This window comes from Mytilus galloprovincialis, chromosome 14 (assembly GCF_965363235.1).
Source record: "Mytilus galloprovincialis chromosome 14, xbMytGall1.hap1.1, whole genome shotgun sequence".
NCBI lineage: Eukaryota > Metazoa > Mollusca > Bivalvia > Mytilida > Mytilidae > Mytilus > Mytilus galloprovincialis.
In genome coordinates, this window is record NC_134851.1 from 55460292 (window position 1) to 55477286 (window position 16995).

The window sequence follows — 16995 nt, forward strand, 5'->3', positions numbered from 1 at the left end:
TTTCTGACGTCAGACACGCAAATCAATGAATGTGTTAGTAGATAGATGTTTTTGTGTTCTGTTAAATTGTTACTTTTAACATTGTTACACGATGATGACTGCTGTACCCATATTTTGACTATTTTATTTATTGTGTCTGTTTATTTAACGCATCATTGTAAATATAACGAAATTTGATGAGACTGTCATCAAAGTGAGAGGGTTAGCGCTATAAAACCAGGTTTAATCCACCATTTTCTACATTTGAAAATGCCTGTACCCAGTCAGGAATATGACAGTTCTTGTCCATTCGTTTTTGGATATGTTTTGTTATTTGATTTTGCCATGTGATTATGGACTTTCCGAATTGATTTTCTTCTAAGTTCAATTTTTTGTGATTTTACTTTTTTCTTTTAAAGGATTCTGAACTGATATTTATCAAGTTATTGACAAATCAAAAGTTAATATATTTAAGTCGCATTGATTCAATCAAGATAACACCAGGTACACAATGACACCATAAAACAAACGGTACCTGTACATTGACAGCAATGTTTGGAAATCACAATTTTTGCTTTCGATTTTTTGCTAAATCAAGCAAGAATGAATAACTAACTTATATTCTAGGAAAAAAAATTGATATACGGATTAGGGACTTTCCGTTTTGAGTTTAGTATTTTTGTAGTTTTATATTTATAATACATGTTTTACATTTTGTAGATATTGATACAGACACCCTTCCTATTTGTGTTTGTTTTCACACTCTGACATCATTGTGGCATATAATTTTGCAGCAACTATTTTCATTGTTGGATCGATGTCGGCGATGCTATCAGTCCAAATTTCTTTCAAGGGAATTTTAAATATATAAAAATTTATGTGTAGCTAGCTTCTTTAGGTTAAACGTATTTATTCGTCATCATAATACAAAATACATAATCATAATAGTATTTGGAAACAAGCACTATATAGCTTTTATTAATCCATTTCGTTGAAATACGAACTATAATTAAGAATTACATAAATATAGGATGCAATGTTACAATAATATGGAGCAAGAACAAATAAGTCACCATGTAACAAAGAATGAAAGAGGAAACATTATAATTTGAAAATAATGAAAATACCACAAAAGAAAAAAAAGAAAAAAATGATAATTAAGAAAAAATAAGAACAATAAAAATTACACTCAAATACTACACACATGTCCAGATGAAATGCACCTTTGTCAAAATAGTGAATAACTTTTTAACTTGTAAATCGCTTGGCCGTTAGTAAGAATTTTCGTACTTTTCTTAATCTATCTTTGGTTTGGATAAAGTTAGAGCTTGTAATCCAAATAAAAGTAAGTTTGTGTTTAGTGTGACTGGATAGTTAGTTGAGAAAATAATTTCATTACGCAATGTGTCATATTTTCTACAATGCAATAAAAATGAGTTGTAAACTCACTTAGACCAAACAAGCAGTTTTTTAGAAATGTCTCCTCATGAGGCATCTGTATCGAAGTTGATTTATTCCCTAGTTTTACAATTCTCCTAGCTTTAATTTGAACATTTTCCACTTTATTAATCAGGTATTGTGTTTGATTATCCAAAATGAACTCACGTTCTCTAATATTGGTCGAATATATGAAAAATACATTTTTCTAAAGTGAACCTAATGCGGATAAAACGCATCTTCCAAGGGATATTACTCTATTGTATGCACGTTTAACTATATAATCAATATGATTATTCTAAAACCATTTGTTTATGAGTTAATTACACATTATGTAAGAATGCTGAATGTTGATTGGTTGAGAAACAGTGTAGTTTTTGCACATTCTAACCTTTGTTCCTTATTTCAAAAGAATTTGCCTTTTTTTCCTCATTTCAAAAGAATTTGCCTTTTTCCCCCACTAACAAATACCTCGGCACATGGGATTCCCAAATGGCAAATACCACGGCAGAGAAAAAAAATCTCAATACATAGAAATTGGTGAAAAATACCATGTATCTCATCCAATCAAAATACAACATTATTAGATAAGGTGGAATTATATCAAATAAATGCTTGTGTCGTCTTCAAATAACTTGATAGTAGCTTTAATATCAGTTACTAAATGGATGTCGTTAAAGTCATATGAAACCTCAAATTAAAAAAAAACAAATATGCACATGTTTTTTTTATAACAAAATAGATAGTTGTTAATTTTAAACTTATGCACTTATACTTTCTTTTGAAGAAAATTTTTTAATTTGCCCATATTTAGAAGAAGTTTCCTTTTTTTAATTGCTTGCTTCCAGGAAGTTATTCGCCGACATATTTTCCGTAGCTTTGCTGGTGTCACTTAAACACCCAACCTAATTTCTTTTCTGTTGTCCTAAGTTTTACCGAAATTATTAGAAATATCAATTAGTTGATTTCTGGCAGAATCACCTAGTATGGTAAAACCCGTTTGAGTAGGGGTTTTGATCGTATTTTCATTTATAAAAGTTATGTACATGTTTTTAGACATGGCTCCATGCACTTTGATAAGAAACAGAACAGCGAGATTGGTCTGTAATTTTGTACCTCATTACAATTGTAACTCTTCAAAACTTGACTTACAGTTGCCTTTTTTTCCAATATGCAGGAAATAAAGCTTTAGATAATGGAAAAGTAAATAGTTTACAAAGTGGGTATTTTACCTGTGAATCATCCTATTTCAATAACATTGGGTTTATGGAGTCTGGACCTTAGTCCTTTTTAGGATTTAATATCTTTCGAACATCTTTGACCTCACTATCTGTTATAATGTGTAATGTCACTTACTTCACAGTCTGGAACAGTTGAGTGAGGAATAACGGCTTCAGTATCGTATTTTGTCTTCATCTCAAAAAAGTTATTGCATTTGTCTGCCTCATCAGTATCATTAAATATCAAATTTGCATCCTAATGCAGGGAAGGAATACCCGAGTAATGAGGTTTTATACCAGAAATTTGGTTCTATGTTTTCCACAAAGTTCTTGGCGACAATTTTTGTATAAATAAAGCCAACAGTCGTATACCGCTGTTCGAAATTCATAAATCGATTGAGAAAAAAAAATATCCGGATTACAAACTAAAACTGAAGAAAGCGCATCAAATATGAGAGGAAAACTACGACACAACAGAAACACACAAACAACATCAAAATATAACACACCGAAACGAACTGTGATATAACAATCGCCATTTTCCACACTTAGTACAGGACATTTTAAGAAAAAAATGGTTGGTTGATCCTGGTTTTGTGGCATGCCAAACCTCCCGCTTTAATGGCTATGTTAAATATAACATTAAAATATCATCATTACATGACAGGATTACAATACAAATAAATGGGAGAAAATATAGGACACACGAATAATAGCTAACAAAAGATATCAGGTTTAAAATTTGATACGCCAGTCGTGAGTTTCTTCCACACAAGACTAACCAGTGACGCTCGGATGAAAAAAGTTCGAAAACCAAAACAAGTACAGTTGAAGAGCACTGAATGCCAAAAAGTTCCAAAAAGTTGTGACCAATACGGCTGAGGTTTTCTACCTGAGATAAGAATCTCATTATTTTTTGAAATAACTCATTCTTTTGCAAACAGTATATTTTATAAAATGACTATATAATAGATACACATGATAAAACCAAAGTGGTGACTAACTACAGAATAAAAACGGGTACATTACATGAAACAACTTAAACCAGAACATCAGCCGAGTCAGCCACAGTCATCAACGCACTTGGTGACGTCACATTTTAATCTCTATAAGATTTCCCCAAATTAAGATAGAATTAGGATAGAATTCAAGATTGTATTTGTAAGACTTATAAAACATTTATTAATAACTATGAAAATTAAACTACTTATTGATATCAAATTGTTGATAGTAAATAAATAATTATCAGTATATGATTATTTTGATACTATTCGCGAGCTTGTCACTTTATTTATATTTTTTCCAATTGCCTTTGAGTGTATTAAACCGCGTTGCCTTTGAGTGTATACAGGTGTTCTTTTTTTATTAGTTTTCTTGATTAAATCTAATCAAGAAGGGTTAGTTTTTCTAATAGTTACGAATCATTTCGGAATTTAAATTTCAGCTGCATCTAGGATACGATTAAAAAATTCTGATTTAATTTTACCAACATCATTTAGAGCAAATATACTATCTCAGTCGGGCTTGGTCAATTTGCGGCTATTTTCATCAAAAGCATCTTGCTTATATAAACGGATTCTTTAAGAGACAAAAAAGCGGGATTTTGTGCATTTAGAAATCAAATAACTTGACAGTGATATCTTAGCTGGTCTTATAGTGTGGACCCAACTCCACAATACGGAATAAAATCGGAGTTATAATTAAATGAATCAGTGACAATGACTGTTCAGTAAAATGACTCGGATCTTCAATTAGTTGCTCTAAACTGTAATTTGTAGAAATACTGGTTATTTGGGAATTAGAACCATTTAGCAGGTCATCGTCAAAATCTCCTGTTTCAATAAATTGCTCACATTTAACATTATTTATGGCAGACTGAATTGAAATTTCAATTTTTGTCCATGTCTCATTTTTAAGTTTTTGATGGTACGTCGATAGTTCCATACAATACTTTTGTGTTATTTTTTTTTTGGTTGAAAAAATATTATCTCAGCACGGGGCACTTCCAAATCATCACCTCTCCTTGAGTGAATATTTTCTTTTACAAATACTATCACCCTCCCCAAACGCTCCATTGGACCACTTCTTTCCTGAATGGTTTCTAGTATTCAAAGTTCTGGTCCGTTCAACCATGTTTCTGTAAATGATAGTATATCAAAACCTTCGTACTCAGCAACAATCAGATGAAGCTTTGAAATAAGCTTTGCACATTTTAATGTAAAAAGGAAATTGATGGATGTCAGATATAATTGCATATTCTATATAATCGTGACATATCATCAAATAAAACACATAAATATGTAATCAATTGGCATTTTCATTCACAAAACATATCGTTATGTACAAAACACAGCAAATTATTAGAAACTGTACGTTTAATAAATTATCCCAATTGATAGACAAGACCGACCATGAAAAAGCGTATTACGGAAATATGTATCCGAATCAATGCTCGAGTCTATCTCAGATAATTTATGAAAAGCAAACATATTTGTTCTACAATAGATATATAAAGATCATTTAAATTAATGGAATTACTCGGTCAATACGACGGCGAGAAAGTGAAGCTACCACACTAAAACGCCTTATTTATGACCACAATTCAGTACCCTAATCGGCCACCGATCATTAACGATTTTATACCGAAATAACAACATTTTCCCGCTATACAGATCGATTTAAATGCCTTCTTTATGCAACCCCATGGGTTTTACTGGCACTTTGTATCTTTGAAAGAACCTACAAAAAAAAAAGATTTGATATAATTTTAACTAAGTCCTGGCTTGAAATTTTGATATTTTTAACATCGCGTTCTCCATATTCGTTTAGATATGTGTAGATTTTGTATCTTTAAAAAATGGTGGAAATGGATAACAAATTTAATTTGATTTAATATCTAAGATAATTAAATGGTTAATGTTTTAAATGAAAGCAACAGTAGTATACCGCTGTTCGAAATTCATAAATCGATTGAGAAAAAAACAAATCCCGGTTAAAAAATAAAACTGAAGAAAGAGCAGTGTAGAGAGTAAGAAATCCTTACTGTCAACAGAATTAAAAGTACCACCAGAAACACATGTTAACCTAATGTCTTATAATCTTGCCAACGTAAGTCATTTCGTACCGTTGTTTATGGGTTGTTTTATGGAAAAGCTGAAAATTAAGTGCTCTCGGAAAAGACGTGAACATAGACTGCTTTACTTTTTACATTGTGATTCTGGTAAATGTGCACGCCATAGTGAGATTTATCTACTAATCTTAAATACCAATGTCTAAAATTACAAACGTACAAAAGTTTCTTACCTCTGCATTTGGCGAGTACGGTTAGTGCAATCCAACAGACAATAATAGCAATCAAAGCTACCAAAATGAACAGCAGAAACATAAATACTCCCATACCTGCAAGAAAAGCTCATTTTAAAAAAAAAAATTAGTATATTATGATACTGAAATGTAACTTGTTAACACAAACTCGATACTAAAGAAGACATTGCGTGTTTATAAATTCTGAATATCAGTAGACTTCAGTCTATTATAGTCCGAATCCTTTTAGTACTGTACTCTTTATCATTAGGTCAGATCTTTCCAAAACAGTAATGGGTACGTTTGTTTAGGTAAATTGAGATGCAGGTAAAAGACTTCAATCCATTTTTTTTGTGAAAACGATTTAAAAAAATCCTTGCAAAATGTATTCATAGTAATGATTCATACATCCTTTGAAACTATATTTGTACTTATAGTATTAAAATTACATTATCCGGCACACAGATCGCCATCTAAATAAAGTGGAAACAAGACTTTAACTTCGGTGTTAACATGAGTATCAATAATATGTTCATTTTTATAAACTTCCTGTTGACAAAACTTTGAATTTCTTAAAACGAGGGATTTTCTTATCCCAGGCTTAGATTACCTTGGCCGTATTTGGCTAAACTGTTTGGAGTTTTGGATCCTCAATGCTTTTCAACTTTGTGCTTGTTTGGCTTTATAAATATTTTGGTATGAGCGTCACTGATGAGTCTTATGTAGATAAACGCGCGTCTGGCGTACTAACTTATAATCCTGGTACTTTTAATTATTTAATCCTTTTTTCAAAATTTCGAACATACAACATATCGTTATATTTGCCAGATACATATGCTATTTTTCAGTCTACGTTGTAATGATATGAATAACAAATAAAACAGGGGGTGTTCATCTAGGAACTGTCCTGAAACCTATTTTATGAATACATAAGATTATGTTAGGACTGACTTACGATATGTGTCAGCATAAACATAGACACAGTTTTAGGATAATCTTGGATAAGAAGTAATAATACTTGTTCTTAATGTTAGGGTGATGCACAAGAGGATACCATTAATTGATGCCAATTTCACGGTCCACTAAACATAGAAAATGATAGTGTAGATGGGGCATCCGTTTACTTTGGACAAATTCTTGTTCTAACTATTTTAAGGTAAATAATTTTAATTAAAGATTTGAATCCATTTTGAAATCATTTAATTAATGTGATTTATTTATAACTGACGGCCCTTTTACATGTGCTTTTGAGTCCATTTAAGCTCTCCAAACTCTAAAACAGTAATGACTAGGTTATCTTCTTGATATTCAACTATCAACTGTATCTAATTTTACTACTTGTACATTTAATTACAATTTTAAATAGGATACTAAAATGTTAAATTGTTTGAAAATGCACAAAATTTCATCAGTAGTAATGCCAATACGATAAGAAATTAGAATTATTATTAATATCATAATAAAGATATTTATTATTTATTATATGCATTTAATATTTGTACATTATAACAAACAAATACATAAAAAATAAACTAAATTTTATGTAAAAATTTACGTATTATTGGTAAATAGTTACAACTAAGAAACTATAGTCTGTAGCAATCATTTTTATATTTTGAAGAGAGTTTAGGTCGAAGAGTCACGGGTTATTCAAGATCGGGATTTAATCTGGTGCTTTGCGATCCCTTTTTCTAAAACGTTTTTATGCCCTATTTATGGGCATTATGTTTTCTGGTCTGTGAATCCGTCCGTCCGTTCTTTCGTCCGTCTGTCCCGCTTCAGATTAAAGTTATTGGTCGAGGTAGTTTTAATGCCAAATTAGACTTTTGATGCCAATTTTACGGTCCACTAAACATAGAAAATGATAGTGTAGATGGGGCATCCGTGTACGTTGGACACATTCTTGTTCTAACTATTTTAAGGTAGATAATTTTTATTAAAGATTTAAATCTATTTTGAATTCATTTAATTGATGTGATTTATTATTAACTGATGGCCCTTTATTGTTATTTTACAAATGGAAAATATGATTTGAGAGGCATTATATATCTATGCTACTTTTATTGAAATATGATTTGGATATGAACAATCAACCCTTATTAATTAGGAGTTTTAAACTTATGCTAATTCCTATTACTTTTCCTAAGTTAAAACGTGTTTGATCTGAGTTGATGATAGGACATGTCGCAAGATTTCTTCGATAAACAGACACCAGTTGTCCTTATTCCTAAATGTGGAAAGAATGGGTTTTGCATTTTGCGTAGTTCTCCTTACATTAGATGGCAGAAAGTATGTTTTCGTATTCTCCCTTATTTATTAAAAAAATATTTTTATCTTAAAATTAGTTGTTTTTCTTCGTGTATAATGTTTTTCTCTCTTTCATTTGTTGGTCCCTGTTTCTTACCATTATAAATGAATATGCGATCACAAGATTTCTCTGATGCAACACAAACCCCTTTGTCTCAAGTAATAAACGGCATCAAAGTTACTGTGAAACTACCTAATTTAGGGTGTTATGAATCAGAAATGCATACATAATATTATTTCAAAGAATCTGTAAGATAATTTCACATTTACGACCATCCCCTCGTGCAATAGTATAAATTTGTTATCTCCTCTACCTTAAACTATAGTTTTCAATCTAAGCTTGGATGTTTACATAGATTGAAAACATTGAATAATGTGATCGATTTTTTTTATGAACACAATGGTCGAGGTTAATTCAATTATTCTGTTTTAGAAAGGGAAAACATACATTTTTTAATATAAATTTACTCTGATGAAGAAATGAAATTATCATTATCAAGATAATTATGGTTTTGATTGACATAAAATTTGTTACGTTTCGAGAATTTGTTATCCACTTGATAAAAACTCCGTCATTCCTATGGGTATTAAATGTGCTATTATTTCAAGATGGACTGTTCCTTAATTGTAATATGTATAAATTACAATTTGTGCAAGAGCTTTCACAAAATGGAGTATAACCAATCTAAGAGTTAATACGATATTCCAGGAAGTTTCCTTTCATCCTCATCCCCTAACAGAAGGTCGCTGCTAACAAGGAATATTTTGAAACAAGGGTTTGAAAAATAAAGCCCGAGTCATTAAACCCATCATGTTTAAACAACTTATCGTTTATAAAAAAAAATTGATAAGTGAATGCCTACTCCAATTTTTTTTTTAATAAATAAGAGAGAACACGGAAACATGCTTAATGCCATCTAATGTAAGGAGAACTACGCAAATTGTTTTTTTTTACAACAATGTATAAAGAATGATGATTTGACACTAAGGTCTTAATTAGGTTGAAAAGAATTATTGGTATTTCTGTCATTTAAACTTATTATTAGTCTTCAAATGTCACATATTACAATGATAATCAATGTTTCTTTCTGATATCACCTCCAAATTGAATACTGTTTCCTTATCAATCACATTTTATCTTCCATATTATAAACAAAGAATTCTATCGGCGTAACATTCAATTATTTTTACTATAGTTTAAGTACATGCGTGCATGTATCAACGATAAAGAACCATAAACCTTATACAACCCACCATTAATAACATCTTTATTTGGTATGTTCACATGTGCGTTTGAGTCCATTTCGATCTTAAGCTCTCCAAACTCTGAAACAGTAATGACTAGGTTATCTTCTTGATATTCAACTATCAACTGTATCAAATATTACTACTTGTACATTTAATTACAATTTTATATAACTTTTTTATTGTTTCGAAATGAAAATTTCAGCTTTTTTTTTAAACAGCTTAAGTATGGTGTAAAGTTTAAGGCTTTAAGGGCATACGATACAGTTTTGATCCTGTATTTACAAGTTGATGAAAATTTGCATACAGGCTATTTTTTACCTGATTAAATCAAATATGTTATAAAAAATATACCTTCATGTGCTACTTTTTGAGTTAAATGAGGTCAAAATTTTGTATATTTGCTCAAAATTCAAATTTATGGTTGTATTTTCCTCTTCGAAAGAAAGACAGAACTTTTTTGTTTTGAAAGATAAACACAAATTGATTTTTCTTAAATAATTTGTAATTTCTGTATTTTATAAGTCTTCTAAAAAATATGCATTTTTTGGTCAGAAATAACTCATATTTATCAAATGGTCATAAATTGATAAAAAAAAAACGTAATTTTTGCTGTATATTTATCAAAATTAAAAAAAATTGCACTATATACAGTTTTATCAAATTTGGTCCACATAATCTCCCTGAAAATTGAAACAAAATGTCGGTTTAAAAAATGGGGGTCCATGCACTCGTTTTCAAATTAAATCAGTTTGAATGATAAAAATCAGTCGAAAAATGCATCTTTTCCCGATATGTCACAGTTTGACGTCGCGAGAAAAACATTTTACGTTAGCAACGTCATTACCTCCCCTGTAACTGTATCGTATGCCCTTAAAGATCATTTTAACAAATACGTGTTGATACCAAGGCCATTTTCTTGATTTTTAACAATTTCTATTTGATTCTCTACATACTACGCAATCTTTTACATTTATTTCTTCAAAACATAATCCGTAATGTTAGTTATGAAGAATTAAGTTGTTCTTTTGTGATTTCATTTGGATGAAGAAGAAGATTGACTTAAGTAGAAGTGCATAAAGCCAAAATCGTATACACGTTCAACGCTTTTCCGACCCAATAGAACAAAAAGAATCTTTTGATTCTTATTATAAAATATACATGATACAACGCTGAAATTACGAGTCAAATCAAATCTTTCGTTTATGTTTTTTTTATACATTGCCATAAATTTGTGATTTACGTGTAGAGATATATTTTTGCTATTTCAACGGTTGTAAACTACTTCCTGTTGAATGTAATCAAAATTAAGAAATCACATGAAAATACTTTATAATTTGATTATACAAAGAATGAGGTGTCTGGATAGCAATGTTGAAAATAACACTTAATTAAATTTGTATGTTCTAACACTTTCCTAGAAATTTATTCAGTAGCAACGCTTCAGAAAAAAATGGAGCCAAGAATGTTGAAGTACTTAAATATGTAACATGCTGTATGAAAACAAATAAGCTACAAAAAAAGCAAAATATATCATTTAGATTAACATTGCATAATAAACATATATTTTCAAACAGTAATGATGACTTAATTGAGCTTCATACATACCTTTGCCATCATATATCCGCAATAATGTCATTTGAACTACCTTTCCGTTGTTTGCTTTAAGTAGCATTTGAACTCCAATCATTGTATTAATGTAAAATGATCCTGTCTTATCAAGTATATATTTCATTTTGAAAACATTGCCTATGGTGTTACACCAACAGATGTCGTTTTCGCCAGTGCAAGCTCTGTTTTGAATATAGCAGGTGTTGTTGTAAAAGCGTAGAATATCGACAGTTGTATAATTTACAAGAATCGTCACAGTGTTGTCAAGTGGTTGAACAAAGATGCCAGAGAATTCAAAGACTGATTTTAATCTATTATTCACCAAAGCGACACATTTAAAAACTGGTTTTCTTTCTACATCTATAAATTATAAAACAAATTATTTATGGACATAAATATATGTATAGTATGTCATATTTTCAGAAATAAGAAATACAAATTAGAATGTAAAAACTAATCGAATAACTTGCAATTTGATTTTATGGATTGTTCTGGTAGAGTTAGTTATAGACTGATATAAATTGTTTTTCAACATTAAACTACTGTTATCAATTTAAAGTTAGGCTTTCAAAAGATGTAAATTACGTTAGATTTCTCATCAAGGAACATCGATATAGTGTTTTTGCCGCTCGTATCACTTTTGATGTCAAGAATGATTTGTTTCCAGTACATAGACTCAATTGTTAAAGACTGAAGGATCTCTCAATACCAGTTTTGTTTATCATTTGGTGTCAGGACTGGCTTCATAGGAGTATATGTCATAAATAACAAAAATGTTCAATTTTTTTCCCCAAAAAGATGTTTTTCCCAATTATTTTCAAAGTAAAGCAGTTTCAATTAACAAAATCACTTACCTTTTAGAATATTGCATAATTTTTCTTCAGATCTAGTATCAACAATATCTGGTTTTCGGCTATGAGCGCATTTCCATTCTCCACAATTTTCTTTTGAAATTCTTATTTTTACTTGCACATTCATTCTGTTGGACCCCCCATGTTGTATTATGGGACCCACACACATCCATCTACTTCCTGAAGACACTTTATAACAGTATCCATATACTCTGTCAGAAGGATTGATTATTTTAAAAATCTTATCGTTTGCTCCAATTTTGCAATTCAGGAAAATTGTGCCGTCTACAATTTTGCTCCTTATATACTGGGCATTGTTAAACGGTCTCTCGAAGGTGAATGCTATGAAGAAAACAATTAAACACTAGTAAACGACAAAATATTGATAAGTTAAGTTAAGTTTAAATACAGATATAATCTTTTTTGAAAGCTTTTTGTTTGGGTTAATTTCACAAAATATTACACATTACATTTTGACAATAAATAATCAAACAACCTATATATAGCTAATAGGGTTAAAGTAAGCTATTGCTTTGATTAAATATCCTTCTTTTTCTGTTATTATTTTTGGTTGACGTTTTTAACAAGCAAACATATTTTTCATTAAAACATATTGACTTGCTTTGAAGTTGTTGTGACAAAAACTAGCTGCACCAAAACTCTACCTACATCAAACCAAACCACTAACCTAAAGCGGCATAAACAAACCCTTTCCGCGTTTAAGAAGACGGTTGGACATTCACAAACATGTTTAATCCCTTAGTATTATTTGCCCAAATTACGATTTCTGTTATGAAGTAGGTGTCGTCTGTTTCTGTTTTTGTGTATAGTTTTATTACTTCAATATAAAAGCAATTCTTTTTGTTTCAATATTTTCCCATTTTTCAAGCCAAAACCTTTTTTTTAGATCAGGAGATGTAATTGCAAATGAAACAAATATTTACCAAAGTTGATAAATTTTTCTGTAGGCCTTCAACAATGAAAAACCAATACATATAGCAGGCATTGATAGGCTTCGACTTAGTCATTTGACTTGGGACAGAATGTGGTATCGGTGTAAAACTGTTTAAACATGGGACAATTATGTAACGGAACAAAAAAACCTATATAAAACAAAGAATGAAAAACAAATGAGAAACAACAATTAACGAAAACTTCATGTTCCTGACTAAGAACAGGCGCATATAGAATGTATCATGTTTAAACATTTTTGAAAGGGTTTGCCCTCCTAACCTTTGACAGTGGCATAAAAGTATTATATAAGAACAAAATATAAAAAATAGTTTGAATAAATAAACGGTACCAATTTTCTTGCACCAGATGCGCATTTCGACATTACATGTCTCTTCAGTGATGCTCGTGGCCAAAATATTAAAAACCCAAAGCTTATATAAAAGATGAGGAGCAATAATCCAAAAGGTCCAAAAGGTATAGTCAAATCCGTGAAAGGAATCAGAGCTTTGCACGAGGGAGATACATTCCTTAATTTATAATAATTTCTAATATTTGTAACAGCAAATTTTAATAACACAAAAATCCGTATTTTCATGCCAGTACCGAAGTACTGGCTACTGGGCTGGTGATACCCTCGGGGACTAATAGTCCACCAGCAGAGGCATTGAAGAGGGCCTAACTCATCAATTCGATAAAGAGCAAAATAACTTCTCAGAAAAGCGGACCTGGTATATTGATTTGAGGTCCTCGGTCCATTTAAATTTAATTAAATAGAGGCCAGGATCAGAGGTCACGGTAAAATTCCATATTTTGACTATGTATCTATATATATGTATAAAAGAACTAGTGCAAACTGCTTGCCTAATTGTGAATAAGATATGATACATTTGGTCTGAAACAAACAAATGACAACTGATAGGATGTATTGTCCGGGAAATGATTCAATTTAAGGTTAATTGATCATAACTCAAACTTGCTACATGATTAAGGTTTTTTGCAAACTGTTGACATATGACCTTGAAAAATATAAATCGGAAATGACTATATGTAATTCGAAGTACTCATTTTGCCCTTAATTCATGGAAAAGTACCCAGAAACTATCTATTTTCAAATATGCATATATAAACCTATAATTAGAGACCGGAAGTTACCTTAATGGAACCAAAAGTACATACTATCTCCCTTATTACAGTCAAAGTAAGAAGAAACCAACTATTTTGAAATCAGTGTAAATAAAGCCATCATGTGAGACAAGAAGTGACATCTTTTAAGCAGAAGTTGACAATTATTTCCCTTATTTCAGGCTTCAAAATTGTTCAAAACTAAACTATTGAAGGCCGTTCATTGACCTATAATAGTTTACTTTTTTTTTAAATTCTAAGTTGGATGGAGAATGGTCTCATTGGCACTCACACAATATTTTCCTATATCTATGAAAACGAAAACAGACATTTTGATATAGGCAATAAAACAAACACAATCAGAAAAAAAACATAAACAAAACACACAAAATTGACGGTCTTAAATTGGAATAACTATCTTAAAAGAACATACTTGTATGAAAAAGAGTATTTAAAATGATCGTCGCTATGCACAGTCTTGTCATTTTTAGGAGCAAAAACAATCTGAAAACAAATATTCAATAGATATACCTGGCTATTATTCTTTTTGACAAAATGAAAACAATAAAACAATAAAACATAAATAAATTATTAAAACTTATAGGGGCACTAGCTACGCAATATATAAAAAAAAATCCAAAACATGATTTGTTTTTGTTCAATCATTAATAAAAGTAAAATAGTGAAATAATAATTCGCTTTCAGCGGCCAATATCTCAAAAATAACCAAAAAAACATTCATGATAAATTATTCACTTGAAATTTATTCGATCTCATTTGATTTGTATTTCTGTGAACTTCAATCTAAACCCTTAGCTATAGATGGATGACGCATGCATTGTGAGTATTAAGTCATTCAAAGATAAATAATGTTAACATTGAAGGTGAAACAAAGGAAAATTATTTGATTGACTGATTCGATCCACAAATAAAGTATTCTTATACAGGTAAAACGATGATTAACATATATTTTTAGTTAATAATATAAATTAAACAGACCGAGAAATGTCCAATTGCACGAGTTGACTTTCTATTCATATCTATATTTATGTTTATATCCCATATATGGTCATTGGAGGTCTATGGTGGTCAACTCGATAGTTAAATAGATGGCATCAAGACCAAAATACACACGAAACGAAACTACATATTATAGAGATCATTCCCTGTCAATTTCTTATTAATTATAATTGACCATGCGGTGTGGGTTTTGCTTATTGTTGGAGGCAACACGGTGACCTGAAGTTGATAATTGCTGTGTCATTAGGTCTACTGTAGAGTTTTGTCTCATTGGCCATTACACCACATCTTTTTTTTTTTAAATTCAATCAAGATTGGAAACAGAAATACCAAAAGTTTTAATGATTTTTTTTTCAAAAGACTAGATCTTGTGCTGTGAACATGTGAAATCTGCAGTAAATTATATCATCGATATTTTATTGTAGTTCAAACCGTAAATAAGCAAATTTTTTTTAACAAAATTAAAAAAGAAATAGAAAAACAGAAAAAAGAAAGAGAGATAAAGAGAAAACATTTGTAAGGGTTCCGCGGATCCCAGTGTCTCGCCTACTTTGCTGTAAATCGCAGGCCCAACAAAAATGAAAAAAAAACCAAAAACTCTACTTTCTTATGATTGTCAGAAGCTTTTGTCGAAGTTTGGTAAAAATCTAGGATAGTTAATGAATCTAATAAATGTTTTGAAAACTTTAACTGCTTACTGTATGTAATGTTAACTGGAAGAAAATCTAAGCCCATTTAAAAATGAAATACAGAAATGGAGTTATCTTTTTACAAAATTTACTTCTGGATACTATCTAATGATCATAAATAAGCTTCTGTCCAAGTTTGGCACGGGTGCCGCATGTGGAGCAGGATCTGCTTACCCTTCCGGAGCACCTGAGATCACCCCTAGTTTTTGGTGGGGTTCGTGTTGTTTATTCTTTAGTTTTCTATGTTGTGTCATGTGTGATTTTGTTTTTTCTGTTTGTCTTTTTCATTTTTAGCCATGGCGTTGTCAGTTTATTTTAGATTTATGAGTTTGACTGTCCCTTCGGTATCTTTCGTCCCTCTTTTAAGAAAGTTATTAAAATTTTAAAAACTTTAACCACAGAGTTTCCCTGCAGAAATAAACTAAGTCGATTTAAAGTAAAATATGGTAAGTATGGATTTATTTTTTTACAAAATTTACTTCTGGATACTATCTTATGATTATAAACAAGCTTCTGTCCAAGTTTGTTACAAACCCAGGATGGTTTAAGAAAGTTATTACAATTCTAAAAACTTTAACCACAGAGTGAATGTTATGTTTCCCCACAGACAAAACTAAGTCCGTTTATAAGTAAAATACGGAAAAAATGGAATTTTATTTTCATAAAATTTACTTCTGGATACTATCTTATGATCATAAACAAGCTTTTGTCCAAGTTTGGTAGAAATCAAGTATAGTTTAAGAAAGTTATTAAAATTTCAAAAACTTTAACCACAGAGTGAATATTTGTGGACGCCGCCGACGACGACGGCGACAGCGACGACGACGGAATGTAGGATCGCTTAGTCTCGCTTTTTCGACTAAAGTCGAAGGCTCGACAAAAACCAATAACATGGTAAGTTAAAGTAAGATAACTACAATATATTACTGAATTGTTGCAACCGGATCAGTGCACACATCAAAAACTCTGTTTCTTACCCTATAAATTTATACTGCTATAACGTTGCGATTTTGTGGTTTTATAGTGTATATCGCAAAGTAAAAAAAAAAAAACGTATTTTTTCGACCATTAAAAAGCCATGAGAAAAAATGAATTAACTATCAATAAATCACATATGTTCTTTATTGTCATCGCAGTAGACAAATGATAGATCAGTGTCAATAAACAAAGCAACATGGTTTTGTTTGATTGTCCCTCACTATATAAAGTCTGATTGTTTTTGTATGCCCCGCAAAATAACCAAAAAAACTGTTGTCG

The 16995-nt window shown here is 30.7% G+C and overlaps 1 protein-coding gene across 1 annotated transcript; it reads right to left on the minus strand.

The window, feature by feature from the left end:
- Window positions 1–4939: 4939 nt before the first annotated feature.
- LOC143059212 (uncharacterized) lies at window positions 4940–14527 on the minus strand. The gene is made up of 6 exons (XM_076232694.1): window positions 14463–14527; window positions 11957–12295; window positions 11100–11462; window positions 9501–9572; window positions 5940–6035; window positions 4940–5375 (listed from the first exon to the last, which is right to left on the minus strand). The coding sequence occupies exons 1-6, from the start codon at window positions 14512–14514 to the stop codon at window positions 5347–5349; spliced, it is 951 nt and encodes a 316-aa protein (XP_076088809.1). The 5' UTR covers window positions 14515–14527; the 3' UTR covers window positions 4940–5346.
- Window positions 14528–16995: the final 2468 nt, after the last annotated feature.